This window comes from Teleopsis dalmanni, chromosome X (genome assembly GCF_002237135.1).
Source record: "Teleopsis dalmanni isolate 2A chromosome X, ASM223713v2, whole genome shotgun sequence".
Classification (NCBI taxonomy): Eukaryota; Metazoa; Arthropoda; class Insecta; order Diptera; family Diopsidae; genus Teleopsis; species Teleopsis dalmanni.
The window spans coordinates 60661611-60688042 of NC_051848.1; the positions used below are offsets into that span (position 1 = coordinate 60661611).

At 26.6% G+C, this 26432-nt stretch overlaps 2 protein-coding genes across 5 annotated transcripts; both read left to right on the plus strand.

Annotated features, from left to right (window-relative positions):
• Positions 1-913: 913 nt before the first annotated feature.
• LOC119689099 (COP9 signalosome complex subunit 8) lies at positions 914-1870 on the plus strand. The gene is made up of 4 exons (XM_038103839.1): positions 914-1122; positions 1184-1248; positions 1316-1491; positions 1547-1870. Exons 1-4 carry the CDS (start codon positions 1054-1056, stop codon positions 1801-1803), a joined length of 567 nt encoding a protein of 188 aa, XP_037959767.1. The 5' UTR covers positions 914-1053; the 3' UTR covers positions 1804-1870.
• A 3154-nt stretch (positions 1871-5024) lies between these two features.
• Positions 5025-26399, plus strand: LOC119687612 (serine/threonine-protein phosphatase PP2A 65 kDa regulatory subunit). Of its 4 annotated transcripts, none has more exons than XM_038101989.1 (10): positions 5025-5355; positions 18206-18359; positions 18429-18847; positions 18978-19052; positions 19103-19258; positions 19329-19670; positions 22038-22323; positions 22390-22662; positions 22919-23041; positions 25946-26207. In XM_038101989.1, exons 1-10 carry the CDS (start codon positions 5272-5274, stop codon positions 25948-25950), a joined length of 1917 nt encoding a protein of 638 aa, XP_037957917.1. In that variant the 5' UTR covers positions 5025-5271; the 3' UTR covers positions 25951-26207. The 4 variants fall into 4 exon arrangements, with proteins under 4 accessions (XP_037957917.1, XP_037957918.1, XP_037957921.1 ...); XM_038101990.1 differs by having other exon boundaries at positions 19121-19258; XM_038101993.1 differs by lacking the exon at positions 22919-23041 and having other exon boundaries at positions 25946-26399.
• Positions 26400-26432: the final 33 nt, after the last annotated feature.

Sequence of the window (26432 nt, forward strand, 5' to 3'; positions counted from 1 at the left end):
TTGTGTTTTACTTGAGTTTTACTACAAGTAGCTCGTGGAACAACCTTAATATGAAGACTTTAGTTTCGACTGTGAATTCAACATCAAATCATTTGAATCGAAATATATATAAATAAGTTCAACACATAAAATTATTTTTTATGGCAGGGTTTTTATTTTATCTGCAACGTAGATGAAAAAAAAATAATATTTTTAACTAAAACGTGTTATTAATAATAAAAAAATTATATAAAACGTTGTACATAACACAATACTTTAAAACTTATTCAGTATAAAATTGAATACTTTAAAATTAGCATTACTCTTTAATATATTTAAGAACAAACTTACAAATAAAAATTTGCTAAATATATATTTCCAAAACCAAAAATTTTCAAAACAAAAATAAATAAATTTTTGATAAAAATAAATGTTTTTTTAACTAACGTGTATTTATAAAAAATTTTTGTTTTATTTTATATATATGTTTATATACACTATGTATTAAAAAAATTTCACCAAAAAAACAAAATTTCTTTTAAGAACGTTTCATCTTAAAACCTTTTTGTATAAACACACGTTCTTAAAGAATAAAATTTTAGTTACATTTAGCACATATACCAACTTTTGCAAGGATTAGTAATTAAGTGAATAGAAAATATTAGCATTTTTATTTGGATATAAGTTTAAAATGAATTTAAGAGACAAAATGCTTACACATATAAGTAATAAAAAGATTTTTTATGAATATACTCGTGGTAGTTAATTCCTTAATGGACAAATAAAAGTAGTATGTAACAAACAAACTATCAAACAGAATCAAATAAATCATTAAAGCATTATATTATCTAGTTTTTGTATATTTAATAACATTGAATTGTTATTCACCAAATAAAATGATAATGATAATTTGTTCGTAAATCTGGGCATAATATGCCATGAAATACATTGCCCAGTTGACATCTAGCACAGTTTCTGAACATATTACTGTATCATTTTTAACCACTGTCAACTTGATGTTTTACCGAAACTACAATAGTAAATAGTAACAAAATTTAAGTGTTCGGATTTGGTATGATGTGCGATATGAATTATTCTAAATTCAGTGATTTAATAGCAAAATTGGAAGTGGATGAAGCAGAGGTCAGTAAACGCTCCTAATTTTCAATATTGGTTGTAATTAATACATACGTTTTCTCTATAGAATCCAGATTTTGATGTCGGCCTTTACATACGACTGATGGCATTGTACATGTACGAGGATAACTTGTAAGTGAATCTTAACTAATATACAGAAAAATCAATTGCCTTAATTTTTCTTTTTGTTTTACACAAGGCATGCTGCAAATTTTCTTTGGAAACGTATTCCAGAACCAATCAAAGAAAATGAAGATTTGCAGCGTACTTATCTCATGTTAGTGAGCCTTCTTAGTGGTAATACAGGTGAATTTTTTAAAACTGTAACACATGCTTGGACACCTGATTTAGCGAATATCATGGAAGATTTGTTAAGTAGGTAGATAACTACGTAAAAGCCTCTAATACAACTTAGCCTATTAATTTTCAGTTAAAAAGCGAGAAAATGTTTTTAAATTGATTTCACGCTCCTATAATGGAATTTACGAACAAAATTTAATGGAACTTGTACAAATGCCACGTGATAGACTGAACGAAACCTGCAATGCACTTGGTTGGGTATATGAAAGAGAAGGGCAACAGTTTATCATACGGCCAAAAGTAATGCCCAGTGTCCACACCGATTATAGCGATACATATGATCGTTTCTATTATCTCACAGAATTTGTTTCATATTTAGAAAATTAAGATCATTTTTATAAGTTTGAAATGCTAAAGTAAATGTTTGTTTATATATAATATTTTATTTTAAAACTACTTAATATGTTTTTTGTTCTAATAACAATTAAATTTAGAGTACATTTTAATTATATCAATTACCAGAAAAATGTTCGAGGAAAATGTTTAGCAATATGTGCCATAACAGTAATAACGTATACATTCTCGCAAGCAAAAAACTATCTTCATTAAGTTAATAGACGCTGGCAAACTTTCGTGACTTGGAGTCTCCTGGATAAAAGCTTCTCAAGCAATTCCCGCATTACAGGCTGGGGCTCCTCAAATCGAACCTCGCAAATATCGCTGTAAATAGTATTCAACGAAAAAACATTTGAACACATATTGCGATTGCCTAGATTTATTTAAATTCAAGCACATATTTGTGCTATTTCCCGTTTTCTATCACAACATACAGTGAACTAGTCAACATTTTTTACAGATTTGTGTGCATATTCCACTAAAGTAGGTTTTTAATGTTGTTGGAAGTGGCCAAAAAAAACCTAATTGCTGTTTAGGTTTATCTCTGCAGAACTAAATAAAAAAAAGAATTGGAAATAAACGGTTCCTATGAAAAAATCAGAAGGAAATGTACTGATGTTATTGCTATTTCTTGACGTAAAGGCATGGTTATTTAAAATCATAAACATCAGTGCATTTTCTTTAATTTTTTCGTTTAAACCGTTATTTTTCCAATTTTGTTTTATTATTTGGTTCCGCATAGATAAAGCCAACAAAAACTTTTTTGGTAACTTACTTTCAACAACAACAAAAGTTCGCTTTACTGGAATATGTACCAAAAAAAGGTTGTTATGTAAATAATTTTGATTAGGACTGTAAGTAATTTTGAAATAAGTCAACCATATTCATAAATTTGCAAGGAATGTAGAAATAAAAAGGTTTTTAAACTAAACAGACTCATCACAGATTTATTTTAATTCCACTTCCGCTAAATTAAATAATGATTGATATGAAAAATAGTAAGCCAAATATTATATTTATATATTATTTACTTAATTATGTTGAAACAATGAATTGAAACAATAAAATTAAAGTCACTCTCATATTATTATCCGTCTGTCTGTCCTTAAGATAGTATAAAATTTAATTATTTTGTAAATCAAAAAATAAATCATTTATAATTGTAAGTACAACTAAAAATTTCTGGGTAAATTAATAATTAATGAAAATATTGAACATTATATTATTTAACTATTAATGAAAAATAGTTTTTTGATTATAATTATTAAAGATCTAAATTAAAATTGGCCAACCCTGTTTTCAAAAGGCATTGATATTTCATTCCAGCGGGAACGTGTTTTGCTTAAAAATTATAAAAATAAATATATTAAATTTTTATATTTAAAAATTGTATATGCTTTTCAGCATATTTAAAAACAATAGCAGGATGTTTATGGTGCTATTGTTAACAAAAATATATATTGTTATATATTAAAAAATTAATGCGACATCCCTGTTAAAATTAAATTAACTTCTGTCAATAACTTGACGGCTGTCAAAATTGACAAAATGTACGAAAGCTTCTATTCTATTCTTTACATTAGTTGCTGTTTACTAATTCAGCAACATATTTATATGCAATATTCTAATATGCTTTTTAATATTATTTTACTTTATTTATTTTAACCAATTTCATTTTCAATTAAAATATGTAAATGTAAAGTTTAGGCAATTTGAAATGCATAACCGTAATTTTAAATTTCAACGCACGTTTATACTCTCAGTTAACACATTACCTATCATATGTTTGCGATTATTATGATAAAACTAGTATTTCCGACTAATTGCGTTCAATAGTAAAATAAAAAAAAGTAAAACAAAAATAACTCATTTAGTGGAGTTTAATTTAATTATATATTAGATTTGTTGAAATAGTTTTTTAATAAAAAAATTGCTGATATTAATTATAGTAAAAATAAAAACCCCTCCTTGAGAAAATAAATGATACAGAAATGTTTAAATTGAAAATTATTTTCGAATTTAATTTTATCATGTTCTCAAAAATATATAAAACTAATATCAACTACTTTCCCTTTTTACAATGTTAATGTTCGCAAATTTTACAAAAACAATTATCACCATTATTTTATTTCGCTTCTTATCAATAGCCATAGTGAAATCTTAGTTATAGCTATTTCTACTGATTGAGGTCTACTTATTATTAATTGGTAAACATGGTATAAAGTAATATAAGAGCCTATATGTTTATTATAATATGTCATATTTATTGATTTACTCGAAATGTATATAAAAATAAATTAAAAATACTTAATTACCTCAATCTATTCTAAATCTGCCTTTTTAAGTAAAACAATAAATTATGTATTTGTATTCATTAACAATGTTTTTATAAGTATTTAATATATAGAAGCAGTTGTACCAATAGAAAAACACGTAGTATTTCATATTTAATTTTTTTTTTTCTTTGTATGCATTACATTTATGAATTGAAGAAAAAAACATTTTAATATATATGCATATACTTTTTAATCTATGAGATAACATCTTTATCATTTTAACAGCTGTTTTGAAAAATACAGATTGCTAGCACAAATCATAATACTAATTTAAATATAAGAATATTAAGTTCCACGCTTTGTGTTTTTACTTTGTACACGTATATATGCAAGAATGAGAGAAACAATCGATTATATAGAAGTATAACGCACGATATACATACTCGGATATAAATGATAAATTTATTATAAACAAATATGTATGTAACTCAGGATCATGACACAATATGTCAAAAATGAAATTTTAATTTAAGTATTTTAATATTTTAATTTAATATTGTTTCGTATACATATTTTATAATATATAAAAAATATCTATACATAGATATAAATACATCAAATTAATAAAATTTTATTGCCATTAATGGGCTTGAGTGATTTTATAGTGTTCATATATAAATTTTTATTTAAAATTTAAAAGTAAAGAAACGTGATCGTTAAACTAAAAAATTGAGTTTTGCGAATCAATATAGTGCGGTCAATATCTAATTCTTGTGAAATTAAAATTGAATGTGTATACACTACATGAATCAGCATATATACACAATATATAAACAATTTTTGAGGCAAGTATTTGTTTTCTTGGTAAAGCAACCCTGTTTAATATTGTCTACACAAACAATCACATGCACAACATTCCGAACACATTTTTCTTACCGAAGGCAACTCTTCGTTTTTATTAATACACAGTTGTGTCATTTGCAGAAAATTTAAGATTTTTTACATTTATACTTGATAGAATTTATATATTGTTTTACAAAAATTGTGTATTTATTCTTGAATAAAAGTGCTAACTTAAAATTGAGAATTGAATTCTTAAGCTGAAAGCAGACGTAGAGTATTAAGTTTTGGAGTGTGTCGCAGAACCAAAAAAAGAAAAATTACATTCAGATTTTAAAGAAAAATGGCAGCGAGTGACAAGTCCGTTGATGATTCCTTGTACCCGATTGCCGTATTAATCGATGAGTTGAAAAATGAGGATGTCCAGGTAAATAATATTCCACACCATTCAAAATTATATGTAATGTGAACGCTTCTGACTGAAAATATGACGCATTTCAACATTCGTCATATTTGTAATTTCACAAATAAACATTTGTGATATTTTAATTAATATAAACGTTACAAGCTCCCACATGAAAATATTTTTTTATTATTATACTTTTTATATTAAATCGTATTAATCAGAATAACAAAACAAAATAAGTTTTATTTTGTTATTTTAATGCATTTGTACCGTAGAAATTGTGTGTAAATACTGATGCATTTTTTACCGGAACAAGTTTTTGTACAAACGCAAGCACACTTGAAAATATGTTTTGTGTGCTTATATATTAAATAAATATGTTTAGGTCTTTTTGAGTTATTTATTTATTTTTCTTCATGAAACTTAAGGTCTATATATACTTATCATATGTACTTCCACAATAATTAGTTATATATTATAGTGATATGAAATAATTGTTTATAAATTAATTTTATTAATAAATATTGTATATGTAAACTTTACTATTATCAATAATTGTTTACAGTGTATAGAATCATGTATAGCTTGTAAAGAAGACTTTGCATGTAAACTAAAAATAGTAATGTTAATAGTTATAGATCAATAGTCTAAAAAATACAAATTATTAATATTTTCCACAACATATAGTTGTTATATATAATTAGCTTTTTTTAATCTCATCTTAAGCTCTTATGCTAAAATATACATAGATTGTTTATTAAATTGATAAACCTATCGTAGTTATTAACGTACTAACATTAATGTATCGGTATGTTTATTTCTTGTAAAAAGTAATAATGAATTAAATTTAAGTTAAAACAGTTAGTAAAGTATCCAAATACTCGAAACAATTTATATAACAAATCAATTGCAAAACTAAAGTATGCCATTTCTCTAACTGTCCTGTCAGATACAACCAGTTGCTATCTATCTGTTATACATATAAATATAGTGTATGAATTATTAATAGAAATCAAACATGATTTAGCGAATATTTAATGTGCATATCTATCAGTTGTTGTTGTTATAGTCCGTGTAGTTCTCTTGTTAATGAAAAACTCTTTTTGATTTACTTTCCAGTAGGACTACACTGGAAATTGTGAGCGAAACTTATTCGACGATAATAAGTGGTTCGTAAACCTATTCGGTCCTGAAACCAAGTTATAGTTTGTTTCAAAAGATATTACCAAACGAATCAATTACGAATTAGTTCTAGCCATTTGTTTTTATTATATTCGCTTCATGAAATTAAATTAAATATGACTACGTTATGTATAAGTTTTAATAAGAGAAATGTTAATGTAATAGCTGTTATATGAAAAATATAATATTAATATTTTTGTAACTTTTTCTATGAACTTTTAAAGTACTTAAAATTATTTTTATTGTTATTAATACTTGTTCATAGTTCACATTTTATAATAATAGAAAATTAATTATTACTCTATTTTACAGATTTGATTTCTAATTCTTATTATAATTGACTCTATTTCTGGTTACACATCTTAGCTGCTTAATATACTAGTTTTATAGGCATAAACTTACATCAGGCAATCGTTAGATGCCATCCTCTACCTTCACAATATATGTTTCCTTCTAACAGAACGTAAATAATTTCATTTACAGGTTCTCTTATTAGTCTATACGAAAGATATCATATATAATGAATGTAAATGCTGGTTGCGTTTAGTCATTAACTCTTATATGGGATTATCACGAGTCTTCATATTCACCATATATTGGATATTCACTTTGATGTTATTCGTCTTTTTGGATAACATTCTTATTTATTTATTTATCTATTTGCTTTTAACACTTATGCGATTATTGCAATGCTTATTCTATATCTCTCTTACATTAACTTCAGTGGTCGAGGTCTAAAGACCACTAAAGTTTGTGTTTTATATTTTTGATCGGCACTTACAGTCTAAAATTGCATACGTATTATTAAAACCAATGAATATATCCAAAGGCGATTGCTAGTGGATGTTTGTTAATATCAGTGAAAGTAATACTGTTAAGTCTATAAAAAAAATTAATTAAATTCAAAATTAATTTTGTATTTCGAAATAGATTCTTTATGTCATGAACATACAAATACTAATTTCATCTTTATTTCGGAAGAATTTGCTGAGGCCTTGAAAATAGGCTTAGTGATAGAACTATATTTCGTTAATGGTTATTTAAAGTACTAATAAAAATTTCTTAATACGTTTAATTTATATTTGAACAGACTTCAGAATTCCCAAAGCGTTGCTGTTTTTGCTAGCAGTTTTCTCATAATCAAATATTCATATGAAATGCCACACATTCATTTAATATTTTTACGAATTTAGCTTTTTCTTGCAACTTTCAATTATGGCTATTTAATAAAATTGTCGATTTTTTTTCATATGTACCAGAGTAACAACGTCATTTGGGCGTCTAGAGCATTAAGTACAATCAATGTTTGCACGAGAGTACTTTAATTCAGCACTCTAATAACAGATCACTAATTTTCGTGTTTCGAAATTCTCATACAAATGACTAAGCTTTTGCAGAACCAATTTTCAAACGATTTTTTAAGTATTGGTAATGCGGAAAACATAATCAATATATCAGACTAAAATCTTCGTTGCTAAGATATTGTATAAAAACCAGCAGTTGCAATTATCCATTATTGCTATGTTAACCCTCGAAGATATATATAGCATGAAAAGAATTACAAATATGTATAGATAGGTTAGAATATATGCTTAGCTAAGAATGTGCAAAATCTGTGGGATTTTTATTGATGTTAACCAGTGTTAAAACAGAGAGACATAGCCATTTCTGGCTCTTCCAGTCGTACTCGCCTTTTAAAGCGATCAACTGAAAATCAACCCTTCTAATCGATTTCCAAAGAAAATTTGTTTGTTTAAATATTATTAAAAAACAAAACACAAATTAGAGAGATAAAAAAAAAGTGTTATTATAATTGATTTAAAAATAAATTTTACTGCTCCATAAAAGCAAATATTTTTCAATTAAAAAAAGATTAAATTCTAATTTATCAATATGGAATTTATATCATTTTCATTTTGCATGCCTAACGAAAATAAAATCATTGCAATTAAATGAAGTATTTTCAATCACTTTTTATTAATATATTTGTTTTTATTATTATCTGAAAGAGTTTATTCCATTTTGGTGGTTTACTCCTCTTGAAAGAAAGAACAAATCTTGGCTGATGTTAATTATCTGACGAAGATAAAAGAATTCTTATTTTATTAATTTACTTAAAATCTATAGTTTCTGATACTATATGATGATGTTTGCATATACTTTGTAACTTATATAATGGTATAGATCTTCTTGCATTCTCACGACACAATAACAAAACATCCTACAAACTATAGTTCCAATTTTGCAAACTTTTTTGGATAATATTTAAAGAAGATTTATTTATAAAAATTTTTTTAATATTTATTTTCAAAGTTAGAATCATTGCTCGCATAGACCAAATCACTTCAAACACTTCAACGAAAAATGTTCTTTTAACAATAAATCGCAACAACTAGAAGGTCTAGCCACAGATCATATTTTGGAGTCAATATTTTAATCGACCACTGGTTTTAATAATTCGTTGATTTCTTTAACAATATAAAATGCAGCATAGTATTGTTAAGAGTATTTTCTTCCATACATAAATAAACTATAAATTGCTCTTGGTGGCTCTATTCGGGATGGTAGAATAGACGGAAAAATAGATAAAAATCTTGCAACATATATATTATTGCTTTATACACTCCCGAAAAAACTAACTATATACACATATAGCTAAGTGTAATATTGCATGTTTATTGTATTCTTTATTGTATATCAATTAAATAATTAATTAAAGTTTTTTGTAATTAATGTTGCCAACAAAAAGGCAAAAAAAACTTTTTCTATTTATTTCGTAAACAATTTTATTCCAAAGATTTTGGATCTTATGAAACCAATCGTTTAATGAGACTTTATATGTGAGATATCTGAATGTCATTAAAATATTTGGCTAATACATTTGCCTGAATTAAAATGTTGCCAAATTTTTTTTATATTGATTCTATGGCAAGTTGCAAATGTGCAAATTAATGAATGAAATAATGGCAACGGTGAATGAAAGCCATATCCCAAAGCATTTATGTTGCTAAACATTTTATGTTGCTGAACTTTTAAAGTTGTTGATCGTTTTGTGTTGCTGCACTTTTTATGCTGTACTGTTAATTCATTTTATTACATTAATTTGTTTGTTAACAAGTACTTTAAAAATATATGAAATTTTAAATTAATCTATTGTATTAAACCAAACGGAATTTGTTTGTTTGTTTGACTTTAAAAGCATTTCAGCAGTTTCATGTGAAGTAGAGTTTTAGTTGGGACAAATATTGGGAATGGACTTATAAATGCATCTTATGGACTTATATATGAGAAGCAGGTGTGACTTTCAGTCACATTCTCTGTGAGGTCACTAGGAGGAGAGTTACTCTCCCCTTCTGACATTAGGAGGTCCTCAACGGACGACATTCTGACCTTCATTCGGAAAGCGGAATGTCTTCTGTTCGGTACGGGTCAGTTGTAGCACAAAATATCAATTTGGTCGCAGTGCTCTGCTCCGTTGGGAGCTAGTATCCTGTTTATTCTTATTATTATTATTATATATGCGTCACAAAGAACTGGTTAGCGTGTGACTATATCCTGTGTAAAAAATATCCTGTGTGAATGATTAAAAATAAATTAAAAATTAGAATATGTTTAAAATTTAAATATCTATATGTCTAATACATATTTCTTTTCAAATAGGAGGTTCATAAATTCAATAAATATATTATTTATTACGTAAACAAAAAATTCCATTTAAGTAAATAACACGAATATAATTTCTATTTTGCTTCATGTATTTTTTATATAAATCGATTTATGTATAGGTATATATAAAATCGATATTATCATTAAATTTATTTATAAACATTTATGTAAGAATTTTCTTGAAATCATGCATTTTGTTTACTTAGTGTTAAATTTCATATGTCTGCATATTTGAGATAGATATTTTATTAAAGTATTGACAATTTATTGCGATTAAGGCGCATTTTCAGTGGTATTGAGCAATATAGATTTCATCTTTAATATGTCCACATATTTATATATTGTATATATACACCCTATATACCCCTCCACGCTTGAATAATATCATGATAAAAAAAAATATTAATTTCAAAATACACTTAAATTTAATTGTAAATTATTAAATGCTAGAAATAGTATTACTATTAAGATTCATGGCGGCTTTGAAAGGTGTTTGTTGTTGTAAGAAAATATGTTTTTAAATTATTGAGGTAGAAATTTGTATAAGTTACTCTGTTAACATATATAAATACTTTCACATGTGTATTGCACACACATTGTTTGGAAAAATGTATTTAAAGTAGAAAGAAGGAGATTCTATTAAGTAAATATATACATTCTTTTTTACAACTAGCTGAATTTATTAAATCAAACATATCGATCAATTAGAATTTTATTTTGACTAGTTTAAAGTAGGTCCCAACGAGTGCAATACAACATTTTTCCAAACATTTTTGAAGTATGGACACAACAAACTTGAAACGTGTACCTGCGGTAATTTTACCTCCAGAAGCTGTAAAAAGTCATATAGAGCCGGGTGAGGTTAGTATCAGTATATTTACACTCATTGTGTTTTTGTAACACATTTTTGCACAATAAAGACTGTGCCATCACAGAGCACACAAAAGTATAATTGTAAAAACATCTCGTATTATATGGTTAATTTCTGTAGAGAACAACAAAATACATTATAAAACCGGTTTCAGCTACTTTTTTTGTATATAATTTGTTGTTTTCAGTGGCCTTTCTTAATGAAAGTACTGAAAGTTTAGAAAAAGAAGTGACATTATCTTTTAAGCGCGATTTTTAGAATATAATATATATATACATAGATATCATATTGTTGTATATTATGATTGTGTATATTATAAATTTTAAGTACTTTTTATATAGTATGTATATCATTTATTAATTAGTGTCTTTATACGAATCGATGTAAAATTATATCTGTGTATATGTTTGTTTTGACGAGAACAAATAAATAGATAGGAATTGGTTCTATTTTTGAAATAGATTAATAAATAACAAGGACAATGGAACGGAGGACTATAAGCATAAAATAAATGTATAAATAATTAAAAAGAATAAACTTTAATTGCTCAGTTAATATGTCATTTATCGTGTTTAGTTGTATTTGTTACTTTACAATAGCTGTTCTATGTTATAGAGTGCAACTGACCCAATTATTTTTTTGTTTTTGGATTCTCCGACTATTGAACTGAGGCCTGAGGCTACTGCATTGTTATGTTAAGTTATTAATGGTGATAATTTTATTGGTGTTAGTTGAGAATCTGGTGTTGTTAAAAACTTTGATGATATTATTTTTACCCAATTTTCATTTTACTCAAACAACTAACTCCAGCTATTTGAAATGATTTCTAGGCTTTTAAAGAAAGTCGATAATAATAGTACTGTTTTGTTCTATATGTTGTAGGGGGTGATATATCTATCCTTAAGATAGATAAGTCTGCAACATCTATTTCATACAAGCAATACTGATCTCTGACACATTTTGTTGAGATAAGAAACCTGGTGAACAATAAAATTTTAAACTGTCTGGGATAGGTTGTTTAATCTCGTAGTTTGTCTTTACCCTTTACAGTGCATCCAGTAGTATATAAATTAAAAGTGTTCTTGGTATATGAGTTTTTATACAAAAAAAAGTTTTTTTTACACTTGCTAGGACTGTTGAGACTTCAAGTAAATAAACAATTTTAAAAGAACTATAATAGGAGCAGCGTTTTAATGTATAATGTATATTCGTTTTTTAATATCAATCTACACAAAGTATTGCAGTAGGGGATGTACAATAGTGAATAAAATCAATAATAATTTATTTATTGCTTAATATTTTTAACAACAATTTAGTTTATTATAGCATTAACTTTTATTCTCTAGATTTTTTATTCGATATATAAGTATCTTTATAAATTTTAATACATAAGTAGATATAACGCTACTAAAAATGCGATCTTCAAACTTTTTTTTATAAAAATATACTTTAGTTAAATAAGCATTGACTAATGATAATTAATTTTAATATCATCATCATCAGGTGATTTTTGAAAGATTAAAATATAGTCCACATGTGAACAGTTGTACCACGCGAACATACAAATATATTTCACAAATGCTATATAAAATAGGAAAAAAAGTTAACATTACTCACTCAGTAGTTTTAAACGCAAACTTATTGAACAGATATTGTTATAATTATCTATTCAGATTGTTTTTTATATTACAAAACATATGTTGTAGACACTAACTGATAAAGAAACACTTGAAATCACTGAGCAATTAATTGACGTAATTGACACCGCTTGCGAAACAGAATTTTATCCAGCTTTTTCTCAACCCGATGTAACGATCTAGATCGTTATGCATTTTTTTGTATTGTCTAAGTGCGTTTGTGTAAGTCGCTTTTTGCAGGAGCACAGTGAAAAGTGTTGCCATAAGTAATTCCTATTCGAAATGTGTAAATGATATAACTGTCACTGATATCTATTTCATTAGTTCTTGTAATTAAATAATTATCTAATACGATTGTAATTGATTCAGCAATTAGACACATATATTATTATATTTAAGCTAAAAGTTTCCAAATCAATATAATTTACCTAATTTTATTTTCTCGTTCACCTTTCTCAACTGCATTATTCCAACAACAACAGCAACATACTTCATTCCTATCCATATATCAGACTAATGCAGTGCCTCTTTTAGAGCTATAGATTTCAGTAAGCAATTGAGGATAGTGATTAATAGCATATTCAGCATATTCATAATGAAGGATATTTACCATTTAAGGCGAAAAGTGACAAATACAACACAGAATTATTCCGAAAAAATAATACCTGTGAATAAAACGAAGACGAGATGACACATCTAGAAGCATCCAAGCCTACTGCTCAAACCCAATTACCCTATTAGACAACCACATGCCGCTTAACCCTACGAGCTGGGCTATTTTGCATACATTATTATAAAGCTATTTATTTTAATGATTAAAAATGATTTAAAACAAATCACAGGCGTAAATAATGATTAAAAATGATTTAAAAGAAATCACAGACGTAAATAATAATGTAATTTATTCAGATTACTACTAGAAGTCATATTTTCAAATCATCACTAAGCACTACAATCGTATATGGGGTTACGATCTTGCTTCATTTTTCTTTAACTTTGACTAAAGGTTTTTGGTATTTTTTTGTCAAGAGTTCTCACGTTGTAGCAATTGATATGCAATAGGCAACAGGGGTCGGGTCGTTACATTTTCACATTTCTAAATGTTCTAAATGCATTTTACTACAATGTAACGTCCAAACACGTCACGATTAACACCAAAATTTCTATGTTATGTTGCTATGTTCTATGTTTACTTGACTTAAATGTTATATATATTTTTCACTGACAAATTTCCCAATTTGGGATGCACTAATTTTGCGGGGAGTATCAACAAATTCATATCATACCACAATCCATCGCACAGTCGAAAATAGGTCATAATGACTTAAATTGATTGATTATTTAAGAAAATGGTATTATTCTTATAGTTAGGGAATGTGGCTCTGCGACTGTCGGGTCTGTTGTACCCCCTTCTGGGTAGATTAGAGTAGATTCTTAAGCCCTGTTATGTCAAACTAACAGCTTTCTGTGTTAACAATTTTCTGAAAACGTTTAGGTGTATTTATTCTTAAAATAGGAACGTTATAACATTATTTTGTCTATATCAAATCTTATACTAAATCTTAAAATTAATTAATTAATTATTTTTCTAAATATGATTATTATTCATGGACCTTAACAGGATCTTAAAAAAATGATTAAAAAAATAAAAATCACCTTATAACTGTTATCATTCAGATTAAATAAAAAAATTACCTTCCTAAGTTGAGTCAGTATATCTCTTTTTGTTTTAATTTATTCTAACCCTGCATCAAATCGGAGTAGTTTCAAACTAGCCGAATGATTTATCCTAATGTAATTAGTGCTACTCCCTAGTGTAGTAATCATTTAAAGGGGTCCAATTAATTCACTACTGCCTCACATGGAACAGGCCTATGAATTAGTTTTTGGTATTCTCTATGATATCATTTTATCTATCGGTAACTATAGCAACAATTGATGTATGTTGCTTAAACTGTATCATAATATTGTGTATTTCTAGTGTTGATATTAGTGTGAAGTAAATTAGTTCAATAATTCCAACGTATGTAAACAATATAATTAAATATAATGATACATATACAAAATTACGGCAAAAAAATAAGCTATGTATGAATTACTCATGTGGTAAGTAGTTTCACAGTTCTTGTATTGTTCTCTTTTTCTCTAGATTGCCCTATACCAACATTATCTTGGCATAACAGTTGTTGGTATAAAATCACAAACCCTAAGATCATATTTCCCTTTTTCATTGAAATTTCTCTCACTGAAACGTATTTAATCTTTATCAAAGTATTGACAGGAAGAGATGAGACGTAGCAGTTTGGAATATCAATTAATAAATTGCATATCACTTCCTATTGTAGTGTCGTTGTTGTTATTGTACTCCGCTAAGATCTGCTTGTAAAATCCTTTTAGGGGGTAGTGAACGGCATTTAATCGTCGTGGTTGACGAGTGGCTCCGGGCCGTTCTTGAAACCCGTCTAATTATTATTAATTCTTTTGCTGGTACGAGTATAATACCAATGTGTTACAGTAACTAATATTATAATCCAAGTGATATTAACATACCGCTGTATCTGAAACGAAATGAAACAAAAATTGATGAGAATGATAAAAAAAGTGATTTTTGTAATACATATTACAATTTATTTAAATTTATTTTTAAAAAATATTTGCTTGAAACAGAACCGGAATTAAATCGAAGAAATTACTGTTATTTTTTTTGAAAAGAAACCGATATATTTTTGTTTATTGAACTGGAACTCAGAAATATCTGATCCGAAGCCCTGGTTATAATTTACTTAATCTCAGTGCGTACTATAATACTTTAACGTACCATATATTGTATTGTAACGCAACAATCTATAAAGAGCTTTATAAAGGTTTATATAATATTATATGTATACAATATATATATATTTTCCTACCTAATAATTTAATAATGAAAGTTTTAAAAAATAAAAATAATTTTTATGTTATTATTAAATGATTATATTATTATTACTATATTATTATTATATTATTATTATTATATTATTATTATTATATTATTATTATTATATTATTATTACTATATTATTATTATATTATTATTATTATATTATTATTTTATTATTATTATTATTATTATTATTATTATTATTATTATTATTATTATTATTATTATTATTATTATTATTATTATTACTATTATTAATATTATTATTATATTAATTTTATTATTTTATTATTATGTTATTATTATTATATTATTTTTTTATTATATTTACTATTATTTATAATTTATTTATTATTATTATGTTATTGTTATTATATTATTATTATTATGTTATTGTTATTATATTATTATTATTATATTATTTTTTTATTATCTTTACTATTATTTATTATTTGTATATTATTATTATAACTATAGTATATTTCATTTGAGCTTTGACTGATTCAAGATACGTTCTCTATAGTATGTATTACTGTTACTATTATATTTTTTTTACTAGGGTTATTCACGAGTTCGAGTATTGAGCTCGATAACAGTATACACGTCGTGCAATGAGTTGTAACGTTACTAGGTTATTTAAGCCTTTGCTTCGACCAACATTTTCGTTGCACTTTACTATATTTTCATTGTTATACTTATTATTGTTGTTATACTTAAGAAAAAAATTTACCCCGAAAATATATTTATACTAAGCACTTCGTAGGAGCAGCATTTAAAGTTTGTTTTTGATTGATATTAAATATTCGCGCATTTATTTTAAAAATTGAAATATAAATTTAATAATTCATTAAGTGTCTTTAGTTGTTCAAGAATGAACATACCTTATTTATTTATAACTTAATAAAAAATTGTAGTATATTCTGGTAGTATATTCCATAATAAAAATGTTTTATTTTTATGCCAGATTATAATTTTAATATTAAAATATGCTTAATTTAACAATCACTATTGACTATTCTCAGTGTTGCTCTAAGTCTTATGTTCCAATTATGGTAATTCGATATTACTCTTTTGCACTCTTGTTGCATTTATCCACTATTATTGCTGTGACGCATATATGTATCTAAGCCATCCTTGAGATATATATATATATATATATATATATATATATATATATGTTTTAAATTAGAATTTTTTAACGCTTTATAATGTTTGCAATAAAAATCATAATAAAAAAAAATTTGTATTACAGCCAAAATTGATCTAATGGACATCCGTGTTAAAGACAAATTATTCTTAGCCGGACAACTTTTTGTTTTGTCATAATTTGGAACATGTTCAGCGCATTTAGCCGACCACTCTACTTGAACAGACAACCGTTGGTTAATGCTAACAGTGTCCGTTTAAAAGACACTGTTAGACGTTGAATCGTATAATTCGCTAAATTAAAAATTAGATTTTTAGATTCAATATATCGTCGCTATTATCCCTTTATATTGGAAACAGAAGTCTTGTCATTGAACACAAAAATTATATAATTATAAATTCTCTATTATATGCTCTATTATATGCTCTATTTTACATATTTGTGGTACTTCTGTATTACCGCTTTATTGTCAATTAAAACACTTTTAAATGTGAGTTGTAAATGTATATTATTTTACGGGCATTAATTGTTTTATATGTAATTATGTGTTTTTTCACTTGCTTCTGAGAAGACAAATACTAGTTGACGCTGGACCATTATATATGGCATGCCAAAGCACTTCTTTAAAATGATAGGAGTACTCATCTTAGCATATAAATTTATCAAATGTATAATTTTATGCGTTTGCGTACATGGTTATATGAATGCACTTAGTGAAATATTTGCGTAAATTTATCAATATGCTGTATAATACCACTATTTATATCAACAAAAAATTATTAGCAGCGCAATTTTTTGGCCAATATCGTTGCAATTATAAATATTTGTGCAAACTTTATTGATCAGCTGTGTCGCTATTAAACAATTATAAAATAATATACCGAAATTTAGCGAAAAGTCGAAACTAAAAAGTATTCACAAAGATATTTTTGTTAATGATTTGCTTTTGTGGGACTTTATACGATATAAATTTATTCGGTAATTTTTTCTTATAAATTTAATAAATTTGTGTAAACTGTTTTTCATACAAAATTTGACACTTCAATTATCAAGAAGATAAATTTATACGTTTATAAGGTTTGAAAGGCATTTATCAGTTTAGATGAGTACCCCTAATGTGTCATCTATGTTTTTGCACACTTTGTGTAATTATAGTTTCTTCGGTAAATTTAAATTATATAGTTAGCGTACGTATTAAGTATTGCAACTCTGTAGTTTCAATTATTTGGTAATGGTGTGCTAAATAAAAAGAATGAGTATCTTTCAGTCCTAATAACGATTTCAGAGCAAAATGACAATCCAAATCGAAAGAATAATGCCGGTAGTGCAAAATATTTATATATTTTATAAAGAAAAAAATTATTTAAAATATTTTTTAAATATAAAAATAAAAAAAATATAATTAAAAATTTGAAATTAATTTTCATTTTAATTTTTATTTATTGCAGCTAAGATTGAATTCAATTAAAAAGCTATCGACAATCGCCTTAGCACTTGGTGAAGAACGTACAAGATCAGAATTGATACCATTCCTCACTGAAACTATTTATGATGAAGACGAAGTCTTGCTTGCATTAGCTGATCAGCTAGGGAATTTCACCAGTAAGTACCTTATATAAAAATAATTGAAAAAAAAATTTTTTTATTTATAAAATTTTATTTTAATTTTAGGTCTAGTTGGTGGTCCTGAATATGCTATGTATTTAATTCCACCACTTGAAAGTTTGGCTACAGTTGAAGAGACTGTTGTTCGAGACAAAGCTGTAGAATCTTTGCGCACTGTAGCTGCTGAGCATAGCGCACAAGACTTAGAAATTCATGTTGTTCCAACATTGCAACGTTTGGTTTCTGGTGATTGGTTCACTTCACGTACATCAGCTTGTGGCTTGTTTTCAGTTTGTTATCCACGTGTTTCGCAACCAGTTAAATCTGAATTACGCGCTAATTTCCGTAAACTGTGTCAAGATGAAACACCAATGGTTCGCAGAGCAGCCGCAAGTAAGCTTGGTGAATTCGCTAAAGTTGTAGAGGTCGAATACTTAAAATCTGATTTAATACCCAACTTTGTGCAATTGGCACAGGATGATCAGGTTAGTTGTGTGCGTTAATTTTATATACTTAACGTGTTAATAATTATAATTTTTTTTGTTTAAAACTTTTAATATTGATTTAATTACAATTTATTATAATTATTTTTAAATTATTTTTAAACTATTATAGGACTCTGTTAGACTTTTAGCTGTAGAGGCTTGCGTAAGCATTGCACAACTATTGCCACAGGAAGATGTCGAGCATGTAAGTACACTTGCATATGTAAATAGTTATATGCTTTATGTATTAACAAGTATACACAAATATTACAGTTAGTTTTACCAACTTTGCGCCAGTGTGCTAGCGACTCTTCTTGGCGTGTGCGTTATATGGTTGCTGAGAAATTTGTTGATTTGCAGAAAGCAGTTGGACCAGAAATTACACGTGTAGATTTGGTTCCAGCTTTTCAGGTTGTTCAAATATATTTTTTATTGTTTTTTTTTACTTAAGTATTTAAATATATTATTATTTATTTTACAGTATTTGCTTAAAGATGCCGAAGCAGAAGTTCGTGCAGCTGTTGCAACAAAAGTTAAAGATTTTTGCGCAAATTTGGATAAAACAAATCAAGTGCAAATTATTATGACTTCAATTTTACCATATGTACGTGACTTAGTTTCTGATCCTAATCCACATGTTAAGTCTGCATTGGCTTCAGTTATTATGGGCTTGAGCCCAATGTTAGGTGCTTATAATACAGTAGAGCATTTATTACCTCTCTTTTTGATACAATTGAAAGATGAATGCCCAGAAGTGCGTTTAAATATTATTTCCAATTTGGATTGTGTTAATGATGTTATAGGAATTCAACAATTATCACAGGTAAGAATAAATAAAAATAAATTAGTTTATAATTATTTAATATTATGTGTGTCAATACTCAAAATAACAATGTTAGTCACAGATTTTTTTTATTGTTATATGTAATTTGCTCTCTAAACCTGTTGCACTCCGGTTGTAGAAAATTCGAGTTATGGAAATTCGACTGACTGTATTATCCTTCTCGAAATTATAACATAAATTTTATTTTAATTTAAATGAATTTTTTCGCTAACCATACAGTAGTTTCAAGTTTTGCCAAAAAATAAAACTTTAAAAAACAAAATATTTATTATAAATAGCAATAAGCATTAAAGTAATATTATTTATTTAATATTAATTAATTTTAAATGCAGTTAATATTTAATAGTCTCACCTATTACAAAATTCTATGAAATCATTGATTAGTAAGGTTTTAAGCCCCATCTATGTTCTTTGTACTGTAATCAGATATATAGCAACAAATGTTTTAAATTTTTAAAACAAATGTTTCTTTTAACATTAATAATAAATGATTAATTGTTTAAGTAGAAGCAACCAAATTCTTGTAAATCTGTCTGATTTATTTTAAATATAAACATATGATTTGTCTATCTTTATAGTACTATACCAAGACAATGGTTTTTGTTAGCTACATATAGTCAGGTAATAAATGTTATTTTTGTTGCAAAAAAAAAACTAGAATGTCAACACTTCGTAGAAAATCAATCGTTTCGTTTATTATTAGAAACAATATTCTGCTTATGTATATTGCGATTTTTCTTCTGCGATTAGTTAGCATGAGTGTCAATAATTCGTAATAAGCCTAGCGAATTCTTATTAGATTATATAATTAAAAATATGTTTCTATTACTTTTTTAATGGCATAACATATGTTTATCCGTCCAACATCAGAATGCATATAGCATAAAACTGTATTGAAAAGTGGATAATTTATCTTATATTATTGTTAGATAATAATATAATAACATTATCATAGTAATATGATTTTTTTATTGTAAAAAACATATGTTACTTATTTTGTAATTGCAATCTGATTTTTTATTTCAAACATTTTTGGATAATCTTGCAAGATTTTCAAAAAATAAGATAGGATAGAAAAGAAGAATGAAAATAAGCATAAGTAACATATAAAAAGGATTAGAGTATATAAAGGGAATAGGAGTTGCAATATTCAAAAGTCCTATTGATCGCTTTAAAATTTGCTGTTGTTGTTATAGTTGTTATTGTCACCCAAATATACTTTAAACGCCAGCATATGTACGGATGACATAAATTGTACAATAGAATAGAATGGGGAAAACCACAAAGTTCTGATATTACGAAGATGATCAAGACAATATTTACCTTTTCTATCAAATTGTCATCATTTGTTTTATAGCCAAAATCTTCAAAAACAGTAATAAAACACTTCATCTTATAATATAAGATTGATTTAAGATGTACACCTTATACACCTAGAAATAGCTTAAAATCATTAACTCAGTTTTGTTAAAAAGTTTTTGATCATCTCATCTTCCCTATCGTACAGATCTATTCGTTTACATTGATGACTAAGACGATGTTTACCTTTCCTAACGAATTTTCTTCATTTGCTTTATAGTCAAACTTTTTCAAGAACATAATACAACACTTTGCCTTATTATATAATATCAAATATGTATCTTTAAACTGGGAGTACCTCCCAAACACTGTTTGAGTCATTTTTGTTAAACAGTCTTTCATCATTTTAGCGCCATTACGTCCTACAACTCTTCGCTTACGATCTTTCTACCAAATTTTAATTATTCACCACATACTCGAATTTTTCAAATACAACAATAATAATTCAACTGAATAAACTGAGAGCTCTGAAAGCTAAGAATTGCTACAAAATATTGAATTATTCGGTTTTATTTAATAGTAAAAGAATATTTTTTTACTACTGAGTTCTGGTATTATTGGTCTAAGACAATGATCAAGCGTCACCCATCCTTCTTGCTAAAGTTGCATCATTCTTTAAATCAAGTTATAACAGTAACATTGGTTACTAATAGTGTATCTTCTTTGCAAAGTGTTATTAACGTTTGAGATGAATACTTTCATTTTTTCTGAAGACCTTCTCTGTAACTGTAGTTCTAATACGATTTATGGAAGTACCAAGTAATAAACATTTACAAGAGTCTGAGGCAACATTCATTCATTCTAGTCGTTAACGATCTTTTACTGTATTTTATATAATTTACATTTTTTTAATTCTCCCTGTAACTAAAGTTATTAGTATTCATAATAATAATATTTACAATAAAATTTAAATTCTTTTATGTAAAAATAAAATTTAAGGTTTTCAAATATAAATTGATAATGTTAATATTTGTGGTATATTTGCAGTCATTATTACCAGCTATAGTCGAACTTGCTGAGGATTCTAAGTGGCGCGTACGTTTGGCTATTATTGAGTATATGCCTGCATTAGCCGGACAATTGGGACAGGAATTCTTTGATCAAAAGTTACGTGGTTTATGCATGGGTTGGCTAAACGATCATGTTTATGCTATACGTGAAGCAGCTACTTTAAATATGAAGAAATTGGTTGAACAATTTGGTGCACAATGGGCCGAACAAGCAATTATTCCGATGATATTAGTTATGTCACGCAACAAGAACTATTTATACAGTAAGTATATTATAAAATAACTATAAAATTATTGAAAAAGTCAATATTTTTCTATTTATTATATAGGAATGACTTGTCTCTTCTGCTTAAATATGTTAGCTGAAGTTTGTGGCACAGATATCACAACCAAGTTACTTCTACCCACAGTTTTGCTTTTAGCATCGGATCCTGTTGCAAATGTCCGTTTTAATGTTGCCAAAACTCTGCAAAAGATTTCACCCTACTTGGAAGCAAGTATCATCGATACACAAGTCAAACCCACTTTGGAAAAGTTAAATGGAGATACTGACGTAGATGTGAAACATTTTGCATCAGAAGCGATGGCAGGAATAGCAGCTGGTATGAATTTGCATATTTACATTATTTAGGTGTTTGAATTCATATATACAATTGACACATATACATTGTAGTTTTAATAAGTGCACATATTTTATACTAAAATCACTAGTAACACAATCATTTATATATATACTTATATATATAGTTATACATTTGCACATATCATTAACATTTTTATATTATTAACATTTTTATATTATTAACATTTAAAAGAAAAAAACATATTTTTAATGGTCTTAATATTTTCGATATTAAGAAATGGCTTTAGATATTTTTAATGTGTCCGTACCGCCAATAATGGGTAAGGATTCAACAATCTTAGCAGCTGCTAAACTAGTAGTGGAACCTCCTACAACTGCTAATACCAACTCCGTCGACTGTTAGTTGAGTGAATTTACTGTTTAAATAGATGTGTCATAAATGTTTTATGTTAATGTTTTGCATAATTTAATGTACATTACATGTTGAAAATTGGAACTTTATTTATGTATTGATTATTGCAGTTTAATAATACAAATTATCAGATTCTTATAATAGATGTTTGCATGTAAAATTTATATGTGCACAAGCACAATTCGAAAATATATTAAAGGGGTATTTAGCTTTCTCTTATATGACCTATTTATTTTAACTATCTAGTTTCACAAAAAACCAAAAACAAAAATTTGTATATGTACATAATTAAACAATAGTTTTGTTTCTGTAAGGTGAAATAATTTAACAAGGAAATTACATTCTCTTTACGACATACACTAATATTAATATTTTTTTATTTTCTTATTTTAGTTTTTTAATTTTGTGTTTATGTGTGTAGTATATAAATTATTTACTATATATTTACACTACATGTTGTATGCATATCAAGTATTACATATAATATATATTGTATTATATTATATTTAGTATATATGTTATATACATTATTTATACGTAACAGAATTATCCATTTTGTGACTTTGGAAGTAAATTTTTATTTCAATATATTATTTGAACCTGGCAATCAGGGATCATAGTCTGCATGAGATATATAACAGTACTGTTATTGTTGTTGCTGTTCTTGTTGTTGTTGTAACCTCCGGAGACATATAGAGCAGATAACATGAAAAGATTTACAAATATATATACATCAGTTACGATATGTTTAGTTAAACTAAACGAAGTGTGAGTTGTGTTTAAGATTCCATGGTATATTAGATCAACAGACATACATAGAGATCTTAGAATTGACTTAGTGAAAAAATATATCAGAGACAGAGCTCTAAAATTATTCACTAAAGTTGATACAATCCTCAAGTCCACTTCTGGACTCTCAGGAAGATTTGCTGATTTAAGGTCCGTCATCAACTAAAAGACAAATAAATGATATGATTTTTTAGCCTAGTTAAAGCCTACTGTGGGGTAGAGATAAGCCATTATAGAGTAAAAGTGCGTAAAAGCACTAACTCAAGAAGAATCAAGAATCAAGAGAGGATTGCGAATTGGAGTTAACCTGTGTCAAGGCGAAAAACCATATGCACTTCAATGGGATGAAACCAAAGACTAAGTGGACTCAAATTGGTAAGGGTATTAGTACAGTATCGTTAAATTAGAGCTGCATACATTGGGAATTGAAAATAGCGGATCGTTTTTAAAATAATATTCAGTGACTTAGCATAAAGTTGGGAATACCTCATTGGTAATAAATTTCTCGAACAACAAAAACGAAACAAAATATGAGTAGTTTATAAAACCGCTCTTTTAAAAGTATATACCTTCTATAACCATATTTTCAATTTCATGCCAAGAAAGTTGTTCACCATGTGACTGTAGTGAGTGGAATGAACGATTATTGTCACAATTTTACCATTTTCAAAGCATATTGTGCATATCACACCTTTAAACTAAATGCTAAACCATATAGTTAGTTTATGTGTATGTAGTGGTGTTACGTATAGTGATGTAATGATATATCAATCAATCAATCAAACGTAATCATTAAAGAACAATTTCAAGAACGGTCTACGTCCCGAAGCCACTCGTCGCCAGCGATGACAAAATGCCGTTAGACACCTCCCAAAAGGATTTCTCAAGCAGATTTCAGCGGGTTACAACAACAACAACATTAAAAAACAATCGATCCGTAAAATTGTAATCAAAATACTATTGTTCGAGTACGCAATTAACCAAATTTTAAATTAACCAGAGATGATAAGATATCTGGGATGGCAATTCTGTTTGATATGTGTCAATAAGAGACTACTGCTAAATCAGGATCACGAAATGGATAATCCTTTATGACATATTTAATATATATACTGTAGTGTTATTTATAGTATGGAATATGTAGTACATATGGTGTGCATAGTTTTATTTAGTAAATATAATAAATACACATATATTAGTGCTTTAAATATTATTCGAGCTGTTACAAGCTTTGACCTTTTTCATATGCAGGTATACTTGTGCTCGAGTATACCTCAAACATAAAATTAGCTGTTTGAAAACCTTGGAACTTTACATATGATGTCATGCTATGTTATACATTTATATATAAAACAAAACGAAAATAAAATTAGGTAGTTGGAATCTGTAGGGAGTCTGTTGTCTAGGAAAAATAAATTGATTATTCATTCATCAATGTTCAAATTCTAATATTCTCAAATTGCTCAAGGATCGTAGTTCTCGAAAACATGAGTTTCTACTATAATTGAAAAATTTGTTTATTTTAATAGCCAAAAAATTATTTTGATTATTATTTAGTATTATCAATATTATTTTATTTTAAAACAATATAATACCTCTTCAAAAACTTAATTATTATTATTATTTAAACATATTTATTTATTTAATTATGGAAACACATATTTAAATTTTATTGCATTTCTGATAATATAAAAATTAACATTAAATTTTTAACAATCCTCAAACTTAATCATTGATCTTTCAGCATTTTATAGGAAGAAATCACCTATAATTTTACCATCTCGTTTGGTATAATACAGACGTTGCTACGATTTTCAAGATTTTTAACACAAAAAAAGCACTCAAAATTTTTTTTATTGACTTCAAAATTACGTTACCCATCAGAAGGAAAATTAATTTAACTATTATGAAATTGGTTCATGTATTTTATGATTTCATAACTCATTCAATGTTTTTCTTTTGTAATTGTAAACATATTGTTGTTAATAAAAAAAAAATTTTCATCTAGTTCATTTCGCTAAATATTTGTTTCATGTTAAAAATATTTATGTATTTTTTATATAAACTTTTTATTAAACTAATTTTTTTCGTCTCTTTTCAGCGTAATCTCTTAAATGCCACAAATTTCATTTCATTTTTTTTTTTATAATATTTTTATTTTATTTTTAATAATTAAGCTGAAGTAATGGCAAAAGGTCATACACCACGTATTGGACAAGATGTACTTGGCAACAAAGAAGTAAATAATTTAGATGTTAAATAAGTTAGACGAAGTATTTAAAGAGTGAAACAATCAGAAACAAAATATTAAATAGAATCAATCAAAGAAAAACTTATTTAAATTTGCAATTGATTGTATTTATTAAAATGCTTAAATGTCCTTAAATGAAAAAGAAATTAAAATACAAATGAATTTAAAAGAAAAAAACAAAATTAAATTAAAAAAAGTTCACGAACACCCTCACATACCAACATTACATTTACTTCTGCTATAGAAATAATTATGCATATTAATATTCATTATATTGCAAATAAAATTACAATTAAAAAATTAATCATATTTGTTTTTGTTCTTTCAAGAAAACACA